Source organism: Neocloeon triangulifer, unplaced genomic scaffold, assembly GCF_031216515.1.
Source record: "Neocloeon triangulifer isolate White Clay Creek 2 clone unplaced genomic scaffold, ASM3121651v1 ptg000012l, whole genome shotgun sequence".
In the NCBI taxonomy this organism is placed as follows: Eukaryota; Metazoa; Arthropoda; class Insecta; order Ephemeroptera; family Baetidae; genus Neocloeon; species Neocloeon triangulifer.
The window spans coordinates 6308952-6331306 of NW_026775554.1; the positions used below are offsets into that span (position 1 = coordinate 6308952).

Below are 22355 nucleotides of genomic sequence, written 5' to 3' on the forward strand. Positions count from 1 at the left end.
CCTTTTACTTATGCAACCTGCTCGACTCGCGCCTCAAGCGCCTCTCATGACTTTTTAGAGAAGCTCTACTATAAACAGCAAACAAGTTTGACTTGACGGTGACAACCGGCGGAAAATACATTATGATTCTCGGCTAATTCAGCAACCCTCATCCCCTATCGGTAAACCTTAACCGGTTTAAACCGATCATCCCCAGGGGGCTGTTGACGTTTCGCTGAATGTCAGTGAAAAAATTGGTGATTGACGCAATTTTTCTGGCTTGTCTCGTCGCATTGATTACGTAAGTATGCGAATTTTTACAATTTTGACACCCCCGAAAATCCGAAGTGCAGTCGAATGCGAATTTTGAGAGGACAACAGCAGGCGACGAGGAGCGACACGGTGTATGAAAATCGATCCGAAAGGGGTGAGCAGTCGTGTGCGGCCGAGTTTTAGTGCCCACCGTGGGGCCGTAAAAACGAAATAAAATGAAATAATTTCGCAATCGAGCCACAGAGTTATCATAGACACGATGATGCGCGCATCATAAATAATGGCCAACACTCGACATCTCCGGAGAGCAAACAAAACTTTTCACTCGGCCGGTGCGCGCGGTCAAGAGGAGGTGGAATTATATCATCACAGGCACCACCGCCGGGAGCAATCATTTAGCGCGCTTCTTGTTATCAAATTTATTGATCTCCAACGTTATTAATTGCTTGTTCCCGAGGAAATTTCCCGCTCACAGCACATACATGGACGTTCGATGTAAATTAGGGTGCCGCTGCTGGCGGCGCGTGTTGTGTGTGAACTGTGTTTGTTAATTATTATCATAAATGCCGGCAATATCGGCGGCGTTAATTGAGGCGCGCCACTGTTTGTTCAACACACTCGCCGTGCTTGTGTGCCGCAGGGCTCGAGTTTTTATTTTTGACGAGGGTATTGGTACGTTTGTGGCGCGCTCAAATCTAATCACAATAAACCTCAAAGCTTGTTGATTTCAATTGCAGGATTAATTATTCAATTAATAAACTTTGTTTATCACATGTCGTGTCTTAATCTCTTTGAAGTGGAATTCTTTAACACTGTTGAAACTATAATAAGAAGTTATATTTTATTTTCAATTTTTTTTTTATTTGTGTTCCTAAAAGATTTAACTTTCAGTTAACTAAAAATGTATTATTTTATTTTAAGTTTAAAAATTTGATAAAAGACAAGGAAAATGATGGATTAATGAAACACTTTCAGAACTTGATGGAGCATTACTTGATGCAGCACAATTTTTTACTTAGGCAGCCTGCTGCACACAAGTGCATAACAAGTTGCATACAATAATGTCGTCACTCTATAGCATTTGAGTGCATTATAGTTAATGTATTATTTTTATTGTTAGCTTAGATAATTATCATAAACATACTTTTAACAAGCTTTTGAATAAATTTTTAAAACTATAAAAAATTTTCTATAGGTTTTAAAAAATTGTATTGATAGTTTTGGTGTTTTATTATTTTGTAATGCACTTCAAAATAATAAGTTTAATAAAACGTACACGAATCATTTGAAATTATTAAATTTGCTATCTCCAGAAATAAACAACAATTTAATCTTTCTTATCTGAGTTATGTCCCTGCAAATTCTTTTCTTGATGAACACATTTTTTCTGTTATCGTCAAATAAAAACGGAGCACGCTTATTTTGCAACCAAAGTGCAACGTTAAATTTTAGTGGTAAAACTAATAAATATTTTCTGAAATCACAAATAGGGCCATTTCATTAAGAGACAATGTTATAATCTTTTGATGTATTGATATTGTAAAATACTTATTATTTGCGTCAGCAAAAATTTAAGCTAATAAATCTGAGATCTCTAGCAACAATAAAAAAAAAAAAAAACTCGGAAAGGAGACTGTGTAGGGACATTTATTTTGATAAATTCACTTACAATATATATATATATATATATATATATATATATATATATATATATATATATATATATATATATATATATATATTTTTTTTATCTGGATTAGCTTTTCATAAAAATGTATTTATTTCTTAAGAATTCACGAGTACAAAATCACCAACTGAGACTTAAGAAAGTCTTTCCAGTCTCCTTCAAGATTAAAGAGGCGAATGAAGTGGAATGAAGAAATAGCCGAGTGGAACGAGAGATAGATCTGTGTTTTAAATCTGAGAAAAGCTCGGTCCGCGTTCATCCGTCTCCCCATTGCGACGCGATTCCCATAAAAGAGAAATACGGTTGGACCGAGATCGCAGGACAAAAGCCTTTGATGACACGCGGGGAAATAAAAAGTTTTAAATTCCGCAATCTCATCAGCCCACTACTCAGGAATAAGATAATAAAACGTCGTCTCACTCTGATAAGGCAGGTAAATTAACGGCGACCTTTGCTGCAACGACGATGATTTTCTATCCCGAGACTCCATAAAAGCAAATAGCATCTGTGTGTCGGTTCTTTACGGCAGGCCAATAGTAAAAAATAAAATGGGCTCGCCCTTATTTCTGCGCATCTCGGAACAACTCAGGAGACGAACAGGGTCACTGATAATTTTTCACTTGGGGCACTTCGTCTCCTGAATGAAAAAAATGTGGGCCGTGACTTGGTAGCTGATTCGCCACTACGGCGAAAACGAACTCTGAACTTAAAAGAGTGACATTTTTTAGATTTAAATACAAAATGATGGCCTTAACAGATTAGAACATAATCACATTGAATACATAATATTGAGAAGTTTCTTAAAAATAAAAAATAACAATCAAAACTGAAATAAAAATTCCAAATTTATGATTACAAGAAATAAATGTTTACTCGAACCCAACCAAAACTATTTATTTTTAAACTTAACTTTTTACTAGATAATATTATAATGTTTGGGTTCACTGTTCACTACAATCCATATCAACTGCGTATGTGGGTATCATCTCATTTTACTAGTGCAGTATTTTGTATAAATTTATACTTATACTAATTATTATTTTTAGGAATATCCTTTGATTTAAATAACATTAAGAAAAGGAAACAAGTCATCCTGGGATCATTGTTAATTAATTATAATAAGAATAATAAACACTAGACAAAAATATCAAATATTTTTTACTATAAATAACATTAAAATTTATACAACCTTATAACGTTAATATTATTGCATATTTTAAACTTCTAAATTCACATAAAATGGAAATTAATTTTTTAAAGTTATTATGTAAAATATAACCAAATTCATGTAATTAATTCTAAAAAAAATCTTGTTCTGGATGCAAAAAACCCTAAATAATTATTTTAAATCTTCAATTAAAAATTGTTATTTGCGACAGGAGGCAGGAAATTACTATGTCTCAAGTCAAACGAGAAAAAAGAACCGGAGCTTTACACACTGGGCAATTTTTCATCCGCAGTGTGACAATCGAGAATGATGCATATCAAGAAAAATGATGACGCAAACATTAATAAAGCATCACTGGCGCGCCACTATTACCGGTGATGGTGCCGCAAAACGCGCGCGGCGAGAGAAAAAAATTCACAACACACGCTCTAGTGAAGTGTGCGAAAAATTCGCAATTTGACGATGGATGGAAAATGTTCGTCGCTAAATTCGTACCGCTCTTGACGTCGATGGCATTGTTTGCTGAGCCGAAACGTTCACAATTGCCACGATGCTTTTCTTTTTGCAAAATAAAAGGAGGAATTGCTTCTTATTTATTTTTATGAAAGATGGAGCGGAACACTCGTTTGTATTTTCTTTACATCTTGTCAATGTTTCTTCGTTATTTTGTTCAAAAGTCATGCTTACAAATAACAGCTCCTTAAATCTTGGTTTGTTTGCGTGTAAAAATTTCTAATTTCTGTATTAAGAATTGAGAAACTGCCAAGGACTAACTCGGTGTTTGTGGAAAAAAGCAATGTTTTGAAAGAATGAAGTGTTATTTTGAAGGATTCAAAGTAGATTAAAAGAAGGAAAATATTTCAGGGGTTATCATGAATTAAAAAAATCAGTAAATTTCTGTGCTTAAAATTATAACGTTTGTTATTTATAATGCTTTTTATGAAACTTTTTACTTCAATAACAATTATTTTCAGTGGACTTTAATAATAACTAGTTTAAAGTTAGAGGATATTTTAAAAATTATTCTCTACTTTGAGACACAAAAACGTGTTTCAGGATTACTTCAACTCACACGTTCACAATACATAATTAACTCAATCAGATATGAAAGTTCACCGAGCTATATTTTCATTAAAAACTAAAAACCGATAAATTGCCATTAATCGTACATGTAACAACGACGAAGCAAAAAGTGCTGAACTTTCTTTAACCTGTATTAAAATAGAAGTGTGCAATTAATAATTGTTCAAAGCGTGAGGCCAATCTTGCACGAATCGATGAATAAATTAGGCGTAATAGAGAACGCTTCATTCTTTGTACAAACTCATGGCTGCTCGCTCTGATTAAAATAAGTGATGTATTGCCCATCTGATTGCAGCTGATTGCGAGTACGTAGAGCTAAAATCGAGCAGCCGCGGATTTAATTACAGCTTGAGAGGAGCAAATCCTCTCCAGCATTTTGACGACGGCCCGCGTAATTGCTCCGCAGCTCGAGAGAGAATAATAAGTTGCTTAACTCGTTTTTCCTCCGAGTTTAAATCATCGCTCGAGTTCGCCGCGGTGCTTATCGAGTTACATGCAGCACTGCGAATATCTTGCAAACGAGCGCAAGTTGCGTAATTGGCATCGCAGCTTCTGGTTTCTTCTCTCGCGACTCATCTCTTGGCTTGACACATCAGTTATGCACATTAATGGGATGGCTGATGCTAATAGCGTTAAAAATGCAACTATATTCTGCACTATAATTTTATTAATTTTCAAATTAAACTATGTATGCAAAGTCTTAAAATATTCAATTGTATAATTATAATTATACAATATTGAATTTTGTATAATTATAATATTTGAGTTTATTTTTAGTTAGATCCAATTAACTGCAAATAGTTTGTGCTTATAAATTCACTGTATGGATTAATTAGTTAGCATAATGTGTAAATTCATTTACTACAAACTACAATAAGATTGAAATTTAGCATTAACTCATTAGACAATAATTATATTAGATTCTAAGATATTTTTTTTTATAATTTTTTTTTCAACTTTGCCCAGATAAACTTTGATAAATAAGTAATTACTGTAAAAAAAAAATGCCACAAAGTTTGTGTTATAGTTCACTCCATTAATTTTCCAATATTTGAATTTCAAACACTAAATTTTTACTAAAAATTTGTGATCCTGGATAGTGGACAATAGAATGGTAATATTATTTGATTTGGGTCAAATTAAAAAAAAATATACACATGATTCTTACATAATGATGGTACAATATTTTTTTTCTAAGCTTGCCATGGTAGCAGCTTGGTCAGAATACTTAATAAAAAATAATTTACTTTACAGTGATTTACAGATACAGTATAAAACAGTTTTTCTACAAACCGCCTGAAAAACATCAATTGACAACGAGTATGTACCGCTACTTTCATAATTAGTCTCTCATTCAGATATTACGTATTTGATGGAAAATAGAAAATAACATAAAATAATTATTTAAAGTATAAAGATAATGTGAATTTCTTGAAACAATTCTCTCTGATGTATTAATAGTTTAATATTTGACATAAAAATCTGATGAAATCATATTAACGGTAGATAATATGTGTACCAGTCAAATATTTGATGGGAGCGATTTACGCTGGAAACTTTGTTGTCCGTCGCTGCAAGCGTTTATCATAATATTTAGATCGTGCGAAACAATGCCAAATCGATCTCGCTTGTGTATATTATAAACAGGGCGCTGCACCATTAGCTGAAATTAGCAGCGTGCTCGGAACATCTTTTGAAAGCATAATTAATCACAATCAAGTGCTTAAATCATTCCCGCGTGGCAATTAATTAAGCTAATTGGACCCGTCAAACGTGTACACAAAACCCCCCAGAGGATTCTCGCGTCTCGGAAACAAAACCGGCCTAAGGATATATAACTTGCGCGCCTCCCGCCGACGGATATTGAAACTTGGCCCGCCTTATTATTCAATGAAAACCGAATTGATCTTGACAAGCAAGCAAAGTACAAAGATCCAGTGACAAGCCACCATTATCACATTAAACGGAGCTGCTCCTTTCTCGTCCGAGAGTGAAACCAGGTCAGGAAGGTAAACGCCCTGGCGCGCCACTTTCTATTTCGATAATTACCATTTGCGCTGCTTGAACACCTGGGACACTTACAGTGGACCTCAAGAAAAGTGCACACCGCTTTTGGTGCAGGTGGTGGCCTTCGTAGAGGAGGTGACGTATCTTCGCTTCTCGCAGGGCCCAACAATTAATACACTTTTTAACGTTTGCGAGTGAGAAATTTAAGGAATGTTGACAATCAATAAGATTGTTGCGAGTTATGTTGTTTGGGTCATTCTCGTTACTCATTACAGGGGCTCTTTCATATCGTTTAAACCCTATAAACATATAATTATTTGAAATGAAAGACAAACTTATTTGCCCAATATGATAGTGATAGCAATGAAGACAATAAGATAAATTTTAATGTAGGTTTTAGCAGCTAACGGAGGGTTTCGAGGCTTCAAAATTTGGTTAATAGTTTATGGTTTAAATAAAATTAACCACTACATGTATTATATGTAAATATTCTTGTTAGAATATAATGTTATTATAAAACTTAATTTTAACAATTATTTTGCTTCATACAATTAAAAACATTTTTTTTTTTAATTATTAAATATGTCTTTTCAAATTTAACTGTAAACTTTTTATAATTGTCGTTAGATATTAAGCACACATTATATTTGGTTGCTTATGAAAGGTGTATTTTAATGATTTTAATAAAATAAATCACATTATACTGATCATGAATCAGTTAGTTTATAATCTCTACAGTCAGTGATGAGGCTCTTCAGCCTCTTTAATAGACCAATACATTATCTAATTATATCGGAAATAATTTAAAAATTACAAGCTGACTTGTTAGATTGAAAGCTCCACAAAATCCTAAAATATAAGTCGTCAGTAGCTGTTTTGCAGCACGAGTACTTTCATTCGCGTGCAAATAAAATTAATAGTATAGAGAGAAAAGTATTAATTCTCCTTAAAAAAAAAATTCCGCCAAATTCATCATGAGAAAGTGATTTCTAGCTCTCTGATGGGAGAAACAACGAAAAGTCTGAACTGCAATAATCGAGCAGCTGATCGGACCTCAATAAAATGCAATAAGCAGCTTTTTCCAAGCAAAACGGTGTGCATTATTGAAAAAGAAGAGCCAAACTCTGTTGGCTAGAAAAGATGGAAAATTGCCAGGCATGGCAGCGCGATTACGGAAGAGCCTTGGCAAAGATAGCCGAGAGTCCGAGAGAGTGAAAAACGACCGAATACTTTTTGCTCAATTGGCCAATTTGTCCCCCGCAGCAAAAAGCAACCGCGTTTTTTTACTCACTTTTTATTATTCGCCGGTTTAATTCATTAATCTCCGCGCTAGGAAGCCCCCGAAAAACATTGATTCTTAGTGGAGCAGGAGTCGAGCACGTTCGGCTGGCGTGCCACCCTCGTGATCCACCCCCGAGCCACCCCCGAAACCGTGTCGTCGGGCTAATTGCACGTGAAGTGACGCACTCGAGCTCTCGATTCGGGCGGCCAAGGCCGGCGTGATTTGCACTTTTGTGCCGCAAACAAACACCCGGACACTAGGAAAACGCCTCCGGCTCTGATGAGACCCCCATTCATTTGGACCCAACACAAGTGTTAAGGCTTTTATTAATGGAGCAAAAGAGGAACACACTTGTTGCTCTGCGTGGCCATAAATCACTGCAAAGGAGAGGCACTCTTGCTCTCCCTCGATATCATTATTGCCGGCTGATTTATTCGGTTCCGATCGCGTAAAGGGAGTCTCTGTGGTCATGTTTGGTAATAAGGTGTCACCCTCCAACTTCATCCCCACGAGCTTTGCCCGTTTTTTACCTGCCGCAGACAGTCGGCAGGTTGTCTGCAAGATTTGTCGCCACCAGTGGACATTATTTGCAGTGAATCGTTTTCTATCGACGAGATTTGTCTCAATTTTGAATGATATAGATATTTCCGATATTGCAATCTAAAATGAAACTCCGGTTTTAGTAATATTGTGATTCTAGAAATAATTATGCAGCAGATGGAATTAGATAAGTTGTATTTCTACATCTGAATTCAAACACTTTAATTAAGTCACAAAAGTTAAAAACTTAAAAAAGTCATATAATATTTATCTTTTCATGTTCATAACTATAAATTCTTGATAATATTTGTGTTTTAATTTCAGAAAATGTTTTTAAAGATCATAAAAACTTTAATTATTTTTGATTGATTGTTGCAATATTTGAAAGGGAAGCCAGTAAAAATAAATATGCAGGCGAAATTATTGCAAGCCAAATTTTTAAGTGCAAAACTTTCTGTTGTAAGACGGAAAAGCGAAGTTGGCTACCATCCCAAAAACTTGGATGTTGCTAAGTGCTTTGAAGTGATTAATTTTAAAGATAGCATATTTCCAACTTATCGATTGGATCCGCTTGGCACAGGCGAGCTTTCAGTAAATGATGAAAAATGGGCGGAAGGGTCGGAACATAAGTTTGTTACAAAAACCAAATATAAAAATTAGTATATTTACTTTCAAAATATATAAAAAAAAAATTGTAACAAAACTTGGTTTATTAATAAATTTAGTGGAAATAAGTAAATTTTTATTTTAAAAGAATAAAAGAAATAATTTTACAGCATTATTGGATTGAAATTTAAACTAAAAAAAAGTTTGAAACATAACCATACACAATATCGTGTTGTGCGAAAGTTAATAAATTTAAAATTAAATTTAAATCTTGTTTAAATGTATGTATATTTTTGTGTACATATTCAGCTATATAAAAAACTAGTAAAGATTTATGGCTTATTTGATACTTAATTAGAAAAATAGAAATACGAAAGCATTTTTGACGATTAAAATTGTACTAAGACGCACACCTGGTAAGGTCACATCTATTTATAAAATTGCTCAGCAATCTCTGCTGTAAGCAAAAACTTCCTTCGAGTGTTTGTCTGTCTGAACTCTGAAGCATGCACCAAACTTATGTACCGCAGAGTTTGTTGTTTTCTCCGTCTGCGGCAGATTGAGTGCGAGATTCGAGGAGTGAGATATTGCAGTCATTAAGATAAATTAAAAATGAAACGCTCAACCTTCGATCCGATTGCACGTGAGATCATTGTTTCGCATTGGGATTTGAATATAATTATAATTGTTATACATGTGGAGCACAAACTAACAGCCGAGATAATTGAGTGTAATTTATAAACTTACCCGGCGGCCTATATAATAATAAAATACAAACTCACTCGCAATCAGAAAAACTGAATGCAAACAGCACCATTGTTTCTAAAAGCGAAATAACAATCTTTTTTGGAGCTTTCTTATAAAGGAAGATTGGCTTGGCTGTAGAATTTAAAATTGAATTATTTATTATTAAATTTATTTATTATTAAAAATTCTAAGAAGTTTGTAAGGTTGATCTTTGAATTTTCGCGTCTGAATTTTTTTAAAACGATACATCACTTGGCGACAACAAAAGAATCAACATAATAATCCCACAATTCATTAACCATAGCATAAAAAAATTGTTGAAATTAATTTATTAAAATTAAAAAAAAAATCAAGTTATTCTAGAATTTTTTACTGAATTTACAATCCTCTTAGTAGCATTGATTTATATTAAATTTTATAAAGGCCTTTTTCCTCAAAACTCTAAATGTTAAGGAACTTAAACACCTTTTTTTCTTTCTCATTAAAAAACATTTTTGAGTGTTTTTCCCATACATTTTACAAATTTCTCAGCATTAGACATTATTATTTTGGATCATTATAAAAAGTAGGAGTTGATTAGAAAAAAATCGTATAGGAAATTATAGGAAATATTAAAAAGATGTGTAAAAATGTGTGCTACTTTTTATCATTGTTGAAATATTGGGTTTAGCAAGGCCTTGTGTGCAGGAATTAAAACCTTGCTTAAACTCTGAGCCATGTTAATATTTACTTTATATCGTTTTCAATTCTGGAAATTTAAATTTTGGTGTCACAAAATTGCCTTCTGTGCCCACTTTTACCGGTTTTCTTCATTTTCTTGGAAGTCTTTTTTCTCACTCACAATCAGTCTGTCTCCAAAATTTTTAACCACAGAAAAAATCTCGAGCGGGTAGCTCTTTTATGGTTTCAGGTGTGCATTTTCGCAAGTCTCGATTTTTCCTCGCCGCTTTAGCGATCTTCGCCGTCACCGCACAGCAGTGCAGACAGAATTAATTTTGTGTGCCTTTTCGCAAAAGCAGTGTCGAAAAGTTCGAGTGGTGCGACGCAACGGTGTCCTGCAGCGTGCTAAAACAATGCGTCGCACCTCTTGGTGAAATCGGTGCTAATTGAAGTCACAGTGTAGTCCGAGCCAGTCTATCTCGCGCTATTCGCCTGCTCACCCACATACACATTCAGATCTCGTCGCCATGCGTTCCTTGCTCCTGTTCCGCCGCAGGTGTCTCAGGTGCGTTATTTATACAACATGTTTTCCAACTCTTTCAGCCTTTTCAGACTCTCACGACTGCCCTTCGGACCTGCCCTGGCCTTTTTAAGTTTTTATATTTCAACGCTAGCTGCTCCATTCAGACCCTTGGGTATAATTCTGACGCGTTTGCTATGGTATAAGTTGAGAGAAAAACTTATTCTCATTTTCTTCTTTTCTCCGTCACCTGTTTTTCCCCACCTCTGCGAATATATATGAGCATTATGTGGTATATGACTGACGACGGTGCACTTTTATATTCAAGGTCATGGGTTTTACGTAAGCGTAATTAACAGGATGCTTTATCTGCATAAAACCGGGTAATGCATTGCGAAGAAGAAATATCCACATCTTACAACATATTTAAAAAGTTGTATAATGTTCAATTGAAATAGAAGCATATAAATTTCCTGTATTTGATGCATTTAAATTTGTTGCAGAAATGGGTGCTTTTAGTTTAAAAGATTAAAAACTGATTAAATCTCATTTCCCCTATATATTATCAAATTTAATTTTTAAATTTTCAGGAATAATATTGCATATTTCACAATCTCCTCCGAAAAAAGAGGCTTTAAAAACTAGAGTTGGTTACAATCTGAAAATTTTGAAAATTTCATAAATATTTACTGAAAAACTCAATTGATTCAACGATCAAAATTCTTAATAAATAATAAATAAATTCCTAGTAAAAGCTATTTATGGTTAGTAAATAAAATCCTTCTCTGCTTTTTACGTGCCTGTTATGTGCATTCTTGATATAATTGAAAGAACGTTTTAATTATTAATATTTATAAACGATAATAAATTAAATTAATTATTAACTTTTGCCCCGAGTCTAAAACCCAAAATTAATGATGTTTTCAGATGTTTCAATAGAAGTTTTCTTTCTGCATAAAGCCTTCTGAATTTTTAATAAGTACAAAAATATTTAAGTTTTCCATTACACAAGCAATTTTGAATTAACGATATTTATATTTTTAAAATTTAAATCAAAAAATCAAGGACACCTTTTTTTAATAAATATATAAGTTTAATATTTTATTGATAATTTAAAAATTAAAATAATGAAATATTATATCAATTAATGAAGAATGATAAAAAAATTAAAATAATAGTTTAAAATAACTATATTAACAACTTTACTGAGACCGCCTTACATGGCGTACAAAATCTGTAGCTGAAAGTCCACCGCTCGAATATGATTCTCTCATAAACACGTTTCCACTCAAATCAAAAGATAATTGTCTGCAACCAGAGCACGGAGATATTGATATGAATCAATTGTAAAAGTGAGTCAGCAAACGCTCAGGGGTCTGGTGGTGGGCGCGTGAGATTTTGAAAAACCGCGAGGTGTCTCGCGACGGTGGCGCTTGCGCTAATCTTGGCTATATTTGCCGCAGCTGGGCCGCCGATGGAGGCAGTCGCACTCTTGGCTGCACCGTGAAAGCACCGATGGGAGACCTGCAGAGAGACCGGCTCGGCCAGCGGCCGCTGCACACCAAGCCGTCCGACGGCCAGGACGACACGTGTCCGGGCCTGGTGCGCGGCATTGACCGCCTCCGTGACCCGCACCTCAATAAGGTAGGTCTGGGTTTTTGCTTGTGTGCCAGGCTCGGCCGGCTCGAGCACCAATCCGCGTCCGGTGGTGCCACTGCCAACTGACCTTGGCGCAACTCTTTTTTTTATTTACGCCGGCAGTCGCGCCATTCGCGATAAGATTTGTCTATTTTGAATGCACTCAAGAATTGCAAAAGTGATTTTTTTGTTTCGAAAATGGAGGTTCTGGCAGAGTATTGATTTTCGCAAACAGAACCGCCGCAATAGGCCATGCGGGCAGCTTTTATTGTAAACTTTCTTTCTCGCTTTCCTTGAATTGGCTATTTTCGGATTATTCAATTTGCCGGCTTTAAAAAGAGCAAACTCGCGAGTTTTTAATCTGGTTTCGGTGTTGATGCAACTGACGTAAAATAGACCTAGCTCAAAATCAAGGTTCCATTCACTCTCCCGAGCAATAATTGAAATTGCCCAGTTGTAAACTTTTTGCCAGCAATTGGTTTTTAAATTAGACAAATAAAAAATATTTTAATAAAAGTTCCTCCAAGATAATCTGAGAGACACCAATTGAAATGAAAAATTATTTTTGGATATTACCCTATGTATAATTATCCTCAATATAATTAAAAACAAAGCGTATTCTTATTTTGTAACTTTGCGCATATTGCTTTTATTTATTTTCAAACTGTGTATAAAATGTGCCTATAATTGATAAAAAAAAATGCCATGTTCATGTTCCTCGTAGTCTTCTTCTGTTTATTATTATTATTATTATTATTATTTTTGCTCCACTTTTCACACCAATATTAAATAATCAAATTCTTTCATATCATAATATATTATAAAAGGTCTAATTTAAATTTCAAAATAGATCATGTCAATGCCAGCAATGCCAATTTTATTAAAAAATTTTTGCTCTAATAAAGAAATATGTAGAATATCTTCATTATACTTAGAATTTAATGCTGTTAAAGATTGTCAATTTTGTCAATAGCTCACACACAAATCGTAATTGCTTATATTTTGTTAAAAATGACAATCTTTTTGTGATACGTTGATATACAGTGATAAAATTTTTAGCTCATCTAAAAATAAAGATATTTTAAAATCTCTTCTTTTGAATTAAAATTGAAAAATTTGTATTTTCGCTTAATTCTTGAATTAATTTTACTATTACTCATCAATTTCTTAAATTCCAAAATAATTCGTTATTTTATAAAACTCAACTGAAAAATGTATGAATTCAGCTGTTTCCCTTGCCTGCTGTTGGCTAGAAAATTTACCAATAATTCGCTGTGCAATGTCATGGATTAATTCATTCAGCTTTTGTTATACCACTCAATCATTGATCCTATTTAAAAAAGTTGCTTCGTAGATCAATTTTCGCGTTGCCATTTCCTTATCAGAGTGACGTCAAAATTCGCGAATGCAACAGTAATACGCGCACATAAAAAATAAATGTGTGTTTGAACTGTTTTACGTAACTTCGTTCCGTAAACAAAACAATAATACGTTCAGTTGCAGAGACACGCGTCTTTTCAACTCAGTATTTTGCGTCGGTTGCTATAGAAAAGTTATTGAGCGCCGAAGCACAGTTATTATAGCATCTGGAATTCAGACCGTTAAATTAAAACACGCAAACCTGTTGCAATAAAAAAATGAACTAATGCATGTTCTGTGTAATTTCACGCTTGTTAAATTGGCTCCTTGTTGAAGGAAATTTAATTAAGATAATTAGCCAACGCCGGTGATTATCTTTTTAAAATATTTGCGCTTTCTTTCTCTCTCTTTTTAATTGCAAAGTCGATGAGCAAAAATTTCCCGCCGGGCAAAAGCGAGAGCCTTTTTTTCTCGCAGAAGAAAAATTCCCTTGGCTGCACAACAAAAGAGGTTCGCCGTGTGCGGCTGGCGGCGAGGGAATACATTATTTTCCATGAACAGGAATGCATCTCCTTTTTTGCATACTCCGAGCAAGTGTCACTTTTTATGTGTACCAAGTAGTAGCTTTTGCAACTCGAGCACACTTTTGAGTAACAGCAGCAGACAGGCCTTATGAGCGCTGAAACGGCGTGAGATAAAATTCATGAAGTAGAAGAAGTGACGAGGAGCAGGAATAATAAAGTGACTGACGTGTTTACATCGAGAATATATTTACAAAGAAAAAAAGTGGAGTAACGACATGTTCATAAAGTTGTTAGAATTTTTACAACTTCTTTTGCGAGATTTATTTATTTTGGTTGCAAATGAATTATTAATTTATATTTCTCAGCACAGAGGCAATCACTGCCCATATCTAAATACATGGATCATAAATTCCAATAAATTCAAATTGTGATTAGATTTAATCTGCTTAAGAGAAGAAAAATTATAAATAATTTAATTTATAATTTACTTATAATTTTAAATTTTTATTTTTGCTAATGTTAGCTAGTCTAATTTTTCCTTTTATTTAAATGCAATTAAATTTTAAAATTGGAACAAAAAGGGAAAAAATAATAATTATATAAATTAAATGTCAATTAAATGTAATTGAAACCATATTCTCCTATAGTTTTTGTTTTTGGAAACGTTCAATGTTATAGTTTTATTTGTAATGGGATTTGAACTTGTGTGCTTTACGTACTTCACTAATCCAAAAATAGCTGAATAATACAAATAATTGTTAGGACGATCTATTTTTTTTTCATGATTCGTTAAATAACGCAAAGCTGTTACATTGTTTGTTTAAAAGATTTAAAATTAAATATGATAACAGAGCTGCTAATGCAATCAAATAATAGCCAAATTTAACGGAACAAAAATTAATTTTAATACTGGGTCTTTCCTTACTAAAAATTATTTCTAAGCTCATTAACAATCTCTTACATAACTGAGGAAATAATTTTTTTCTTTGCATTGCTTTATCAAATTTGAAACTATACCATAAAACTATAAACTGATAAAATTTTTATCAAAACTCACATAATCATTTTTTTTTCGTGTCTGCAAATCTGATGAATTTTATAAGATGGAAATTTTATATATGAGAATTTTAGAATTATCAAGCTCTGCGAGGTGGTATTACTTTCGAAAGATCTGATGGATATCTGAGGATAACTTTAATTAGAAAAGTTTCTCGCGTTTACATTTCCCTTTTTGTCAGCAGAGACCAGAGTTTTGACGGAATGTAGCGATCGATAGATTTTCCAGGGAGAAAGCCATTATAATTCCACATAATTAGGGATGAAATATCCCTGAGATTTACATAATACATATAAATCCAAATGCCTAATTAGCACGTGCGGTGCATGCGTAATGAGCATTTTGCATGACAAAGAATGAGATTTACGCCTTCTCGCGCTCCATATGGAAATTTCGCTATCTGATGCGTGTATGCAAAATTACATACGCTTAATAATGGCACCATTTTCGGGCCTCGCTCGCTTAAGTAGGAAGTGAGTTGAGAGCGTTTAAGTGGCCGAGTTCACCGTGCTGTTTAACCCTTCTCGCGCGTCGTCGTGTCGCCCGAACGCGATTTGCATCCGAAGTTCTTCTCTATTTTCGGCCGTGTTCTATTTTTTATTCGCTCATGAATAATGGTTGAATCGCCCTCTCGCAGAAATTGATTTTCGTCGGACGAGTTTGAGGTTGAGAAAATAAATGAAGTCACGCGAGGGTGCGCTCTCGTTCGCGGGGTTGGTCGCGGTGCCGGGGGTGATTCGGATCACTCGGGGCCAGGCACCGATATGAGATGGACTCGGACTGGGAGCGCATCGGGGCTCTGCAGCCCACGAGGGCGCGCAGGGACATTTTTGTTGAGGGACTTTTTGAAATGGATGGCGTGGTGAGCTTAATTTTAACAATACTTTTCAAATTTGTTTTAAGATTCCATTGCTATAGGAGTTAAATTTTGTTAACAATAAATAAAAAATCATAATCATAGAAAATTTTGGAGACAAATAAACTGGGAAGAATAGATAAAATAGAGTCAATAATATATAATTTTAAATAATTATTCTATTTGCAAAATATGGACAAGTTTTGTTTTAATTTAAAGCAGCTGCACTAGTGTATAATAGGGAAACCAAAAGAAGCTACTTTATATATTTGTCAGCTGGGAATTGGTGAAGTCCATTATATTTGGCCTGTTTTACTTGCATTTATTTAACACATTTCTTCAGCGAGAAAAAGCATTGCTGGTAACCTTTGAATTACAAACTCCTCGTCAAGAGTAAATTGTCTCTCTTAATCTACTTTTAACTTTTACTTTTCTTTAACTGATATTTAATGTGGTTTTTACCAGATACGAAGCAGCCGAAATATAACATTCGCCGCAGAGAATGTCGGCGTTAAATTTGACAAACAGTACACATGTTATTTGGAAATTTCTAGAAACTCCCTTCACGAACAAAGAAATCTCAAATCTCATTTCCTTTAAACTCAAGTGCACAGAAAATTTGAATAAGATAATTGCCAGAAGAAACTAATCTGTCATTGTCGGAGCTTTTCATGCAAAGCGCATGCAAATTTTAATTAAAACTCGTTCAAAGTGCCTAATTAAAATTCAATTTTCAGGGCATGGCTTTCACCCTGGAGGAAAGGCAGGCGCTCGGAATCCACGGCCTGCTGCCCCCTCGCTTCAAAACCCAAGAGGAGCAGTTGGAATTATGCAAATTGAGCGTTGATAGATACTCCGAGGACCTCAACAAGTACATCTACCTTACTGGCTTGCAGGTAATAACATGAAAATTCCCATTTTCAACTCTCACTTTACGCACAGTCGGTTTCAAAACCGCAAATTTAATCTGTTTCAAAAGCCACCGTCGGCGTTTTCCTGCCTCGATTATAAATTTTTGTTATTAAAGATCGTTTCATTTTTTTGTTGCATTTTACTTTCTGCCAGGTGGTGCAACAGTTATGCGGTTGTTTATTAATGCAGCCTGATTGATTGATTGATTAGTTTTGTGCAACCAAACACACATGGCCCCACTCGCAGCTGGCCGAGATGCTTTCTATTGTTAATTTTCATAAGGATATTTAATCTCAACGTCCAATTATTAAGGAAGTCGCTCCACTTTACGGTTAGGAAATTTTAAGTGTTTTAGTTTCCTCTGATATGATTTGGTGACTCACGTAATTTATGGTTACGGTCGGCCTGAGAAACCTTGAATTAAGTGTTTATCGCTTTTCAAATATGACTGCAGGACACGTGTTTTGTTTGTAGAGATTTTTGTCGATGCTCTGAGAGCAAATTAGCTGGAGAAATCATCTCGTAATTGGCGTAGAAAGCAGTGATTATGTTTTTTTTGTTTCTGAGAATCATCATGGTTATGAATCCTGTTATTAAAGGGCAATAAATGCATTAGATCTGATTGACAAACAAAACTGTTACTTCTGCTGTTTGTCTGCATGAGCATTGAGCCCACTTTCGAGATGTTCAAAACATTGATTTATCAAGCTGTATATTCATCTGATAAGGTCTCGAATAGTTTTGCATAATAATTACTCTGCTTTCGACCTTGATACGACGAATTCTTAAATTTTTCAACAGCTTCTTAATGTGTTATTTTCTTAAACCATTGAACAAAAGTGAATGAAGGTGAAAATAACAGGAAATAAATCGATATAATGTGATAAATATCAATAAAAATACCATGAATATCCACCTTCACATTTTCACTTAGAAATACGTTTATATTGTGCATTGCAGTTTTTAATTAAATTGTGCGTAATACCAAGAAGCTAAATGATCCCAATTTCAATTAAATTTTAATTTTAATCAACCCTCATAATAGTTAAAATTATTTTCTCTTCTCATTTATTTTTGAATTTTTTAATTTCATCATATAGGATCGTAATGAGCACCTCTTCTACCGCCTTCTCTCCGAAAATGTTGAAGAAATGATGCCCATCGTGTACACGCCGACGGTGGGATTGGCGTGCCAAAAGTTTGGTCTCGTCTACAGACGACCCCGCGGCCTCTTCATCACCATTCACGACAAGGGCCACGTGTACGACGTGCTGCGAAACTGGCCCGAGTCCGACGTCCGAGCCATCGTGGTCACCGACGGTGAAAGAATTCTTGGCCTCGGTGACCTGGGCGCCTACGGAATGGGCATCCCTGTGGGAAAAATGGCCTTGTACACCGCCCTGGCGGGAATTAAGCCGCACCAATGCTTGCCCATCACCCTTGACGTTGGCACAAATATCCAAGTGAGTTAAAAAATCTTGTGCATCTGTTTCAGAAGTTTTTTTTCAACTAAAACTCTAATTAAAAATGAATTTTTGCTGTGAATTATTATTTTAAGACCAATATTTTGATCCAAATTAAATCTTATTAGAAGATTCTGAATGCAAAAAAAACCTATAATTACCAATGAAAGATAAAAAAATTCTAATTTAAAAATAGATTTTCAAACGTAAACTTTTTTAATTTTTTGACCATGTTTTGTAAGCGCCTTTCAAAATTATATGTTTATTATGAAATCGTCAGAGCCTTTTGGACGACCCATTGTACATCGGTCTGCGGCAGAAACGCGTTACAGGCACCGAGTACGACGAGTTCATCGAGGAATTTATGCAGGCGGTGGTGCGGCGTTACGGCCAGAATACTTTGATCCAGTTCGAAGACTTCGGCAACCACAACGCCTTCCGCTTTCTGGAAAAGTACCGCAACCAGTACTGCACCTTCAACGACGACATTCAGGGCACTGCCTCGGTCGCTGTTGCCGGGCTGTTGGCCTCCCTTCGCGTGACGCGCACAAAACTGAAGGAAAACACTTTTGTCTTCCAGGTACAATACATTTTTTGCTTTGTTCAGGTTTATACATATGAAGGATGAATGAGAAAAAAACGATAACTAATAAAATTTACAACATAATAATTTATTTAACAAAATAAAAATAAAGTTTTAAATATTTTTATTCGTGTATTTTCATATTAAAGATATTTTAAAAATTGAAATAATTTAAGAGCAAAGAAAAATTGATTTATAAACAGCTTTTTTTGCTTAAAACCATAAACTCGGTGCTTCTTTGGTTGCTATTAATTATTAACATATAAATGCATATGTTATATTATAAATAATTTATAAATTAAGATTAATGATGAAGTTACTAATTCTAGGGTGCTGGTGAGGCAGCCATTGGAATTGCAGACCTCTGCGTCATGGCCATGATGCAAGAGGGCGCCAGCCTGGACGAAGCCCGCCAGCGTATCTGGATGGTGGACTCCAAAGGTCTGATCGTGAAGGACCGCCCCGAAGGTGGCATCTCTGGCCACAAAATGCGGTACGCCCGAGCCCAAGCTCCAATCCGGCACCTTGCTGAAGTTGTCAAGACGGCCAAACCATCGGTGCTGATCGGTGCCGCCGCCATCGGAGGCGCCTTCACCCCTGAAATCCTTCAAGACATGGGCACCTTCAACGAGAGGCCCATCATCTTTGCCCTGAGCAACCCCACCAGCAAGGCCGAGTGCACTGCCGAACAAGCCTACCAGAACACCAAGGGCAAAGTGGTGTTTGCCAGCGGCTCGCCATTCCTCCCCTACACCTACGAAGGCAAAACCTTCCACCCTGGACAGGGAAACAATGCCTACATCTTCCCTGGTGTAGCTTTGGGCGTCATTTGCACTGGCATGCACCACATCAGCGATGAAGTTTTCCTTATTGCAGCACAAGTGAGTAGATAAAATGTTTTTTTTTCTACTAGCTAAAAAAAACTTTTTAGGTAACATAATTTCATCATCTCTTTAATTTCATTAAGTTATAAAAAAGCATGATTTTTTATTTGAAATATTATTTCCAGGCCCTCTCAGAGCTTGTCACTGACGGAGATTTGGCCAAGGGTTCTTTGTACCCCCCGTTGAATTCCATCAAGGACTGCTCTGTGAAAATCGCTGCCAAAATTGTGGACCATGCGTACGCCAAGGGTAAGTTTTATTTTTTTAAATTCATCAATGGTTCACTATGTATCTTTAATGCATGGTTATTGGATGTAAATATATTATATTGTACAGAATTGGAGCTTATTTATCTATTTATTCTTCTATTATATCAATTTTAAGTAATAATAAGATTAAAATAAGGCAATTGGGATTAATTTTAAATTGATGGAGTACTTTTAAATGTATCCATCAATTTCAAGTTCTTGGAAAAAATAATTAAATGAACAGAAAAAAAAGGAGCATGCTTAGCTGGGGCCACTAACTTGGGCAAATGTTGCTTTGGCTGCCTAGGTCTGGCTTGGACGTACCCCGAACCGAAGGACAAGGAGGCCTTCATCAGAGCCCAGTGCTACGACTTCCACTACAAGCCGGCGTTGCCGACGACCTATAAGTGGCCGTCGCAGCTCTGAGACTTTCTATCGGGTTCCTTCACGACTTATGCTTGCCACTGTCTAGTTTAGTTTACTTAAGGTGAATCTTTTACAAGTGTCTGTCCCCCTGCAGGCATCGCCTCCACCTACCCGCAGCCCTCGTGCTCCCTCAAGTTCGTCGAGAGCCAGATGTACGACTTCCACTACGGCCCCTCGGCGCTGCCCCCCCAATACCCGTGGCCGGATTTCGCCACACTCAGCCTGACCAAGTGAAGAAATTCAGAGAAAGAGACGGAAAATATCTATCTTTTATTAAACAGAGGCGTGTGAGCTGTTTCTTTTCTTTCTGTTGGTGCTGCTAGTCAGAACGGGAGAGAAGAAACTGCTACCTGAGCTGTTATTTATTTTAATCTGTGACTCAAAATAAAATTGTTTTATTATTTTGACAAATTGTCTGTATTTTGCATTTGATCGTTTTCACAAATTCATTTAGATAAAATTGATATCAAAAAATTTAGGACAATGTAAGTTACAGTTCATTTTAAATTTGTTGCAGCTGAATAGTCAACACACTACACATTTTAAAATAGTTTTGAACTGAAATTTGACAAATTTAAAGCATTTCAGTTTTATTTTGATTTTTACAATTATCCGTCAAAAGTTTAAAAAATTATAAAATTCAATAAGCTAAGCACAGCAAAAACATTTTTTCTGAGATCTGCATCTCTTTGGTCGGTCATTCTCTGAAAACTTCAACAGTCTCGAAGGGCGAGAAACTGCCCTAAGTTTGGGCTCTCTAATTTCCCGAAAGATATTTTGAGTCTGTTTGGTTTTAACATTTGGGCTTTTTAATTTTCTTCGGCCGAGCCCACTAATTTCACCAAAAAACTTGAATGACTCAACAAACTTAGCCATTCCTGGAGGAAGCGTCTGGACAATTTCTTTGTGATTTTGAACAGTCAAAGCCGACCTTAAAATAAAACAAAAATTAAATTGGCTTAAGCCTCTTATATTTTTGATAAATAATTAATATTATTAAATTTACTTGTAACTGAAGAGCTGCAAGTCTTCCTTTTTAATTCTCGTAGGCACATTTATCAACTTCATCGAATCGGTCAGACATAGCCTGAGGCAACTAACCACGTTCCTGTAGGCAATTCCCTTTGGCCGGCCGTTGTGACTAAATTCGATGGTTTGTTTGACCATGTTGATGTGGACACCAATGATATCTCCAGGCTTGTGGCATTGGCCATACAGAGAAATATCTGTGCCATGGTCGATGGTGGCGTTTGGACGGTACGTGTAGTTGAACTGGGAGGCCCAGATTCCTGGTCGAGCGCCCTTGATGACCTTTGGCAGCCTGCCGAGAGCCTGAATTCGCAGGATGCTGCTTGGGGACACCTTTGACTCATTAGGGTTTAGCTGCACTCTGTAGAAATAGTGAGCATTTGACTCGTCCATCAAAAATATATCTTCAGTTGAATTGGTTTCCTTGTGCATTACTGACTTTACAAGCTCTGAAAACAATCCATAATTTAATAATTTATGGTGCAAATATTGTTATAAATTTAGATATTTCAAAAGAAAATAATTAAATATAGAAAATTGTTTACCCAAAATGACAATAGTCTCAGCGATGTGATTTTTTCTCTAAATTGAACTTGACAATTCAATAAACATCGTCATACAAAAGCCGTCTTATTTAGCACTGAGGTTTATCTTTTTCATTTCATTTAGGCGGTTGTCTTTGTCTTCAGTTTAAATATAAAAAAAAGCAGAATAAAACACAATAAACTGTGTTGGGAATAAAATTAAAATAACCAAAACATTAGATCTAAAATGCAACAAACCGGTAACCGGTTTTCCTTATTTTTCATTTCGGTTTATTATAA

At 35.4% G+C, this 22355-nt stretch overlaps 2 protein-coding genes across 4 annotated transcripts; one reads left to right on the top strand and one right to left on the bottom strand.

The window, feature by feature from the left end:
• Window positions 1-85: 85 nt before the first annotated feature.
• LOC132196694 (NADP-dependent malic enzyme-like) lies at window positions 86-20913 on the top strand. 3 transcript variants are annotated; one of them, XM_059619510.1, is made up of 9 exons: window positions 6228-6332; window positions 10283-10597; window positions 12016-12196; window positions 16724-16882; window positions 17999-18361; window positions 18642-18941; window positions 19274-19825; window positions 19954-20077; window positions 20597-20913. In XM_059619510.1, exons 2-9 carry the CDS (start codon window positions 10560-10562, stop codon window positions 20734-20736), a joined length of 1857 nt encoding a protein of 618 aa, XP_059475493.1. In that variant the 5' UTR covers window positions 6228-6332; window positions 10283-10559; the 3' UTR covers window positions 20737-20913. The 3 variants fall into 3 exon arrangements, with proteins under 3 accessions (XP_059475492.1, XP_059475491.1, XP_059475493.1); XM_059619509.1 differs by lacking the exons at window positions 6228-6332; window positions 10283-10597 and adding an exon at window positions 86-280 and having other exon boundaries at window positions 20384-20913; XM_059619508.1 differs by lacking the exons at window positions 6228-6332; window positions 10283-10597 and adding an exon at window positions 87-280.
• Window positions 20898-22315, bottom strand: LOC132196696 (uncharacterized). The gene is made up of 3 exons (XM_059619512.1): window positions 22077-22315; window positions 21509-21980; window positions 20898-21433 (listed from the first exon to the last, which is right to left on the bottom strand). Exons 2-3 carry the CDS (start codon window positions 21961-21963, stop codon window positions 21151-21153), a joined length of 738 nt encoding a protein of 245 aa, XP_059475495.1. The 5' UTR covers window positions 21964-21980; window positions 22077-22315; the 3' UTR covers window positions 20898-21150.
• Window positions 22316-22355: the final 40 nt, after the last annotated feature.

Excerpts from the sequence above, each read along its gene's own strand:
- LOC132196694 (XM_059619508.1), top strand. The coding sequence starts at position 219 with ATGTCAGTGAAAAAATTGGTGATTGACGCAATTTTTCTGGCTTGTCTC. Across the intron at positions 281-12,015 it reads TGTCTCGTCGCATTGATTAC|CTGGGCCGCCGATGGAGGCA; the intron begins GTAAGTATGCGA and ends TATTTGCCGCAG. Across the intron at positions 12,197-16,723 it reads GTGACCCGCACCTCAATAAG|GGCATGGCTTTCACCCTGGA; the intron begins GTAGGTCTGGGT and ends TTCAATTTTCAG.
- LOC132196696 (XM_059619512.1), bottom strand. The coding sequence starts at position 21,963 with ATGCACAAGGAAACCAATTCAACTGAAGATATATTTTTGATGGACGAG. Across the intron at positions 21,434-21,508 it reads TTGCAGCTCTTCAGTTACAA|GTCGGCTTTGACTGTTCAAA; the intron begins GTAAATTTAATA and ends TTTTATTTTAAG.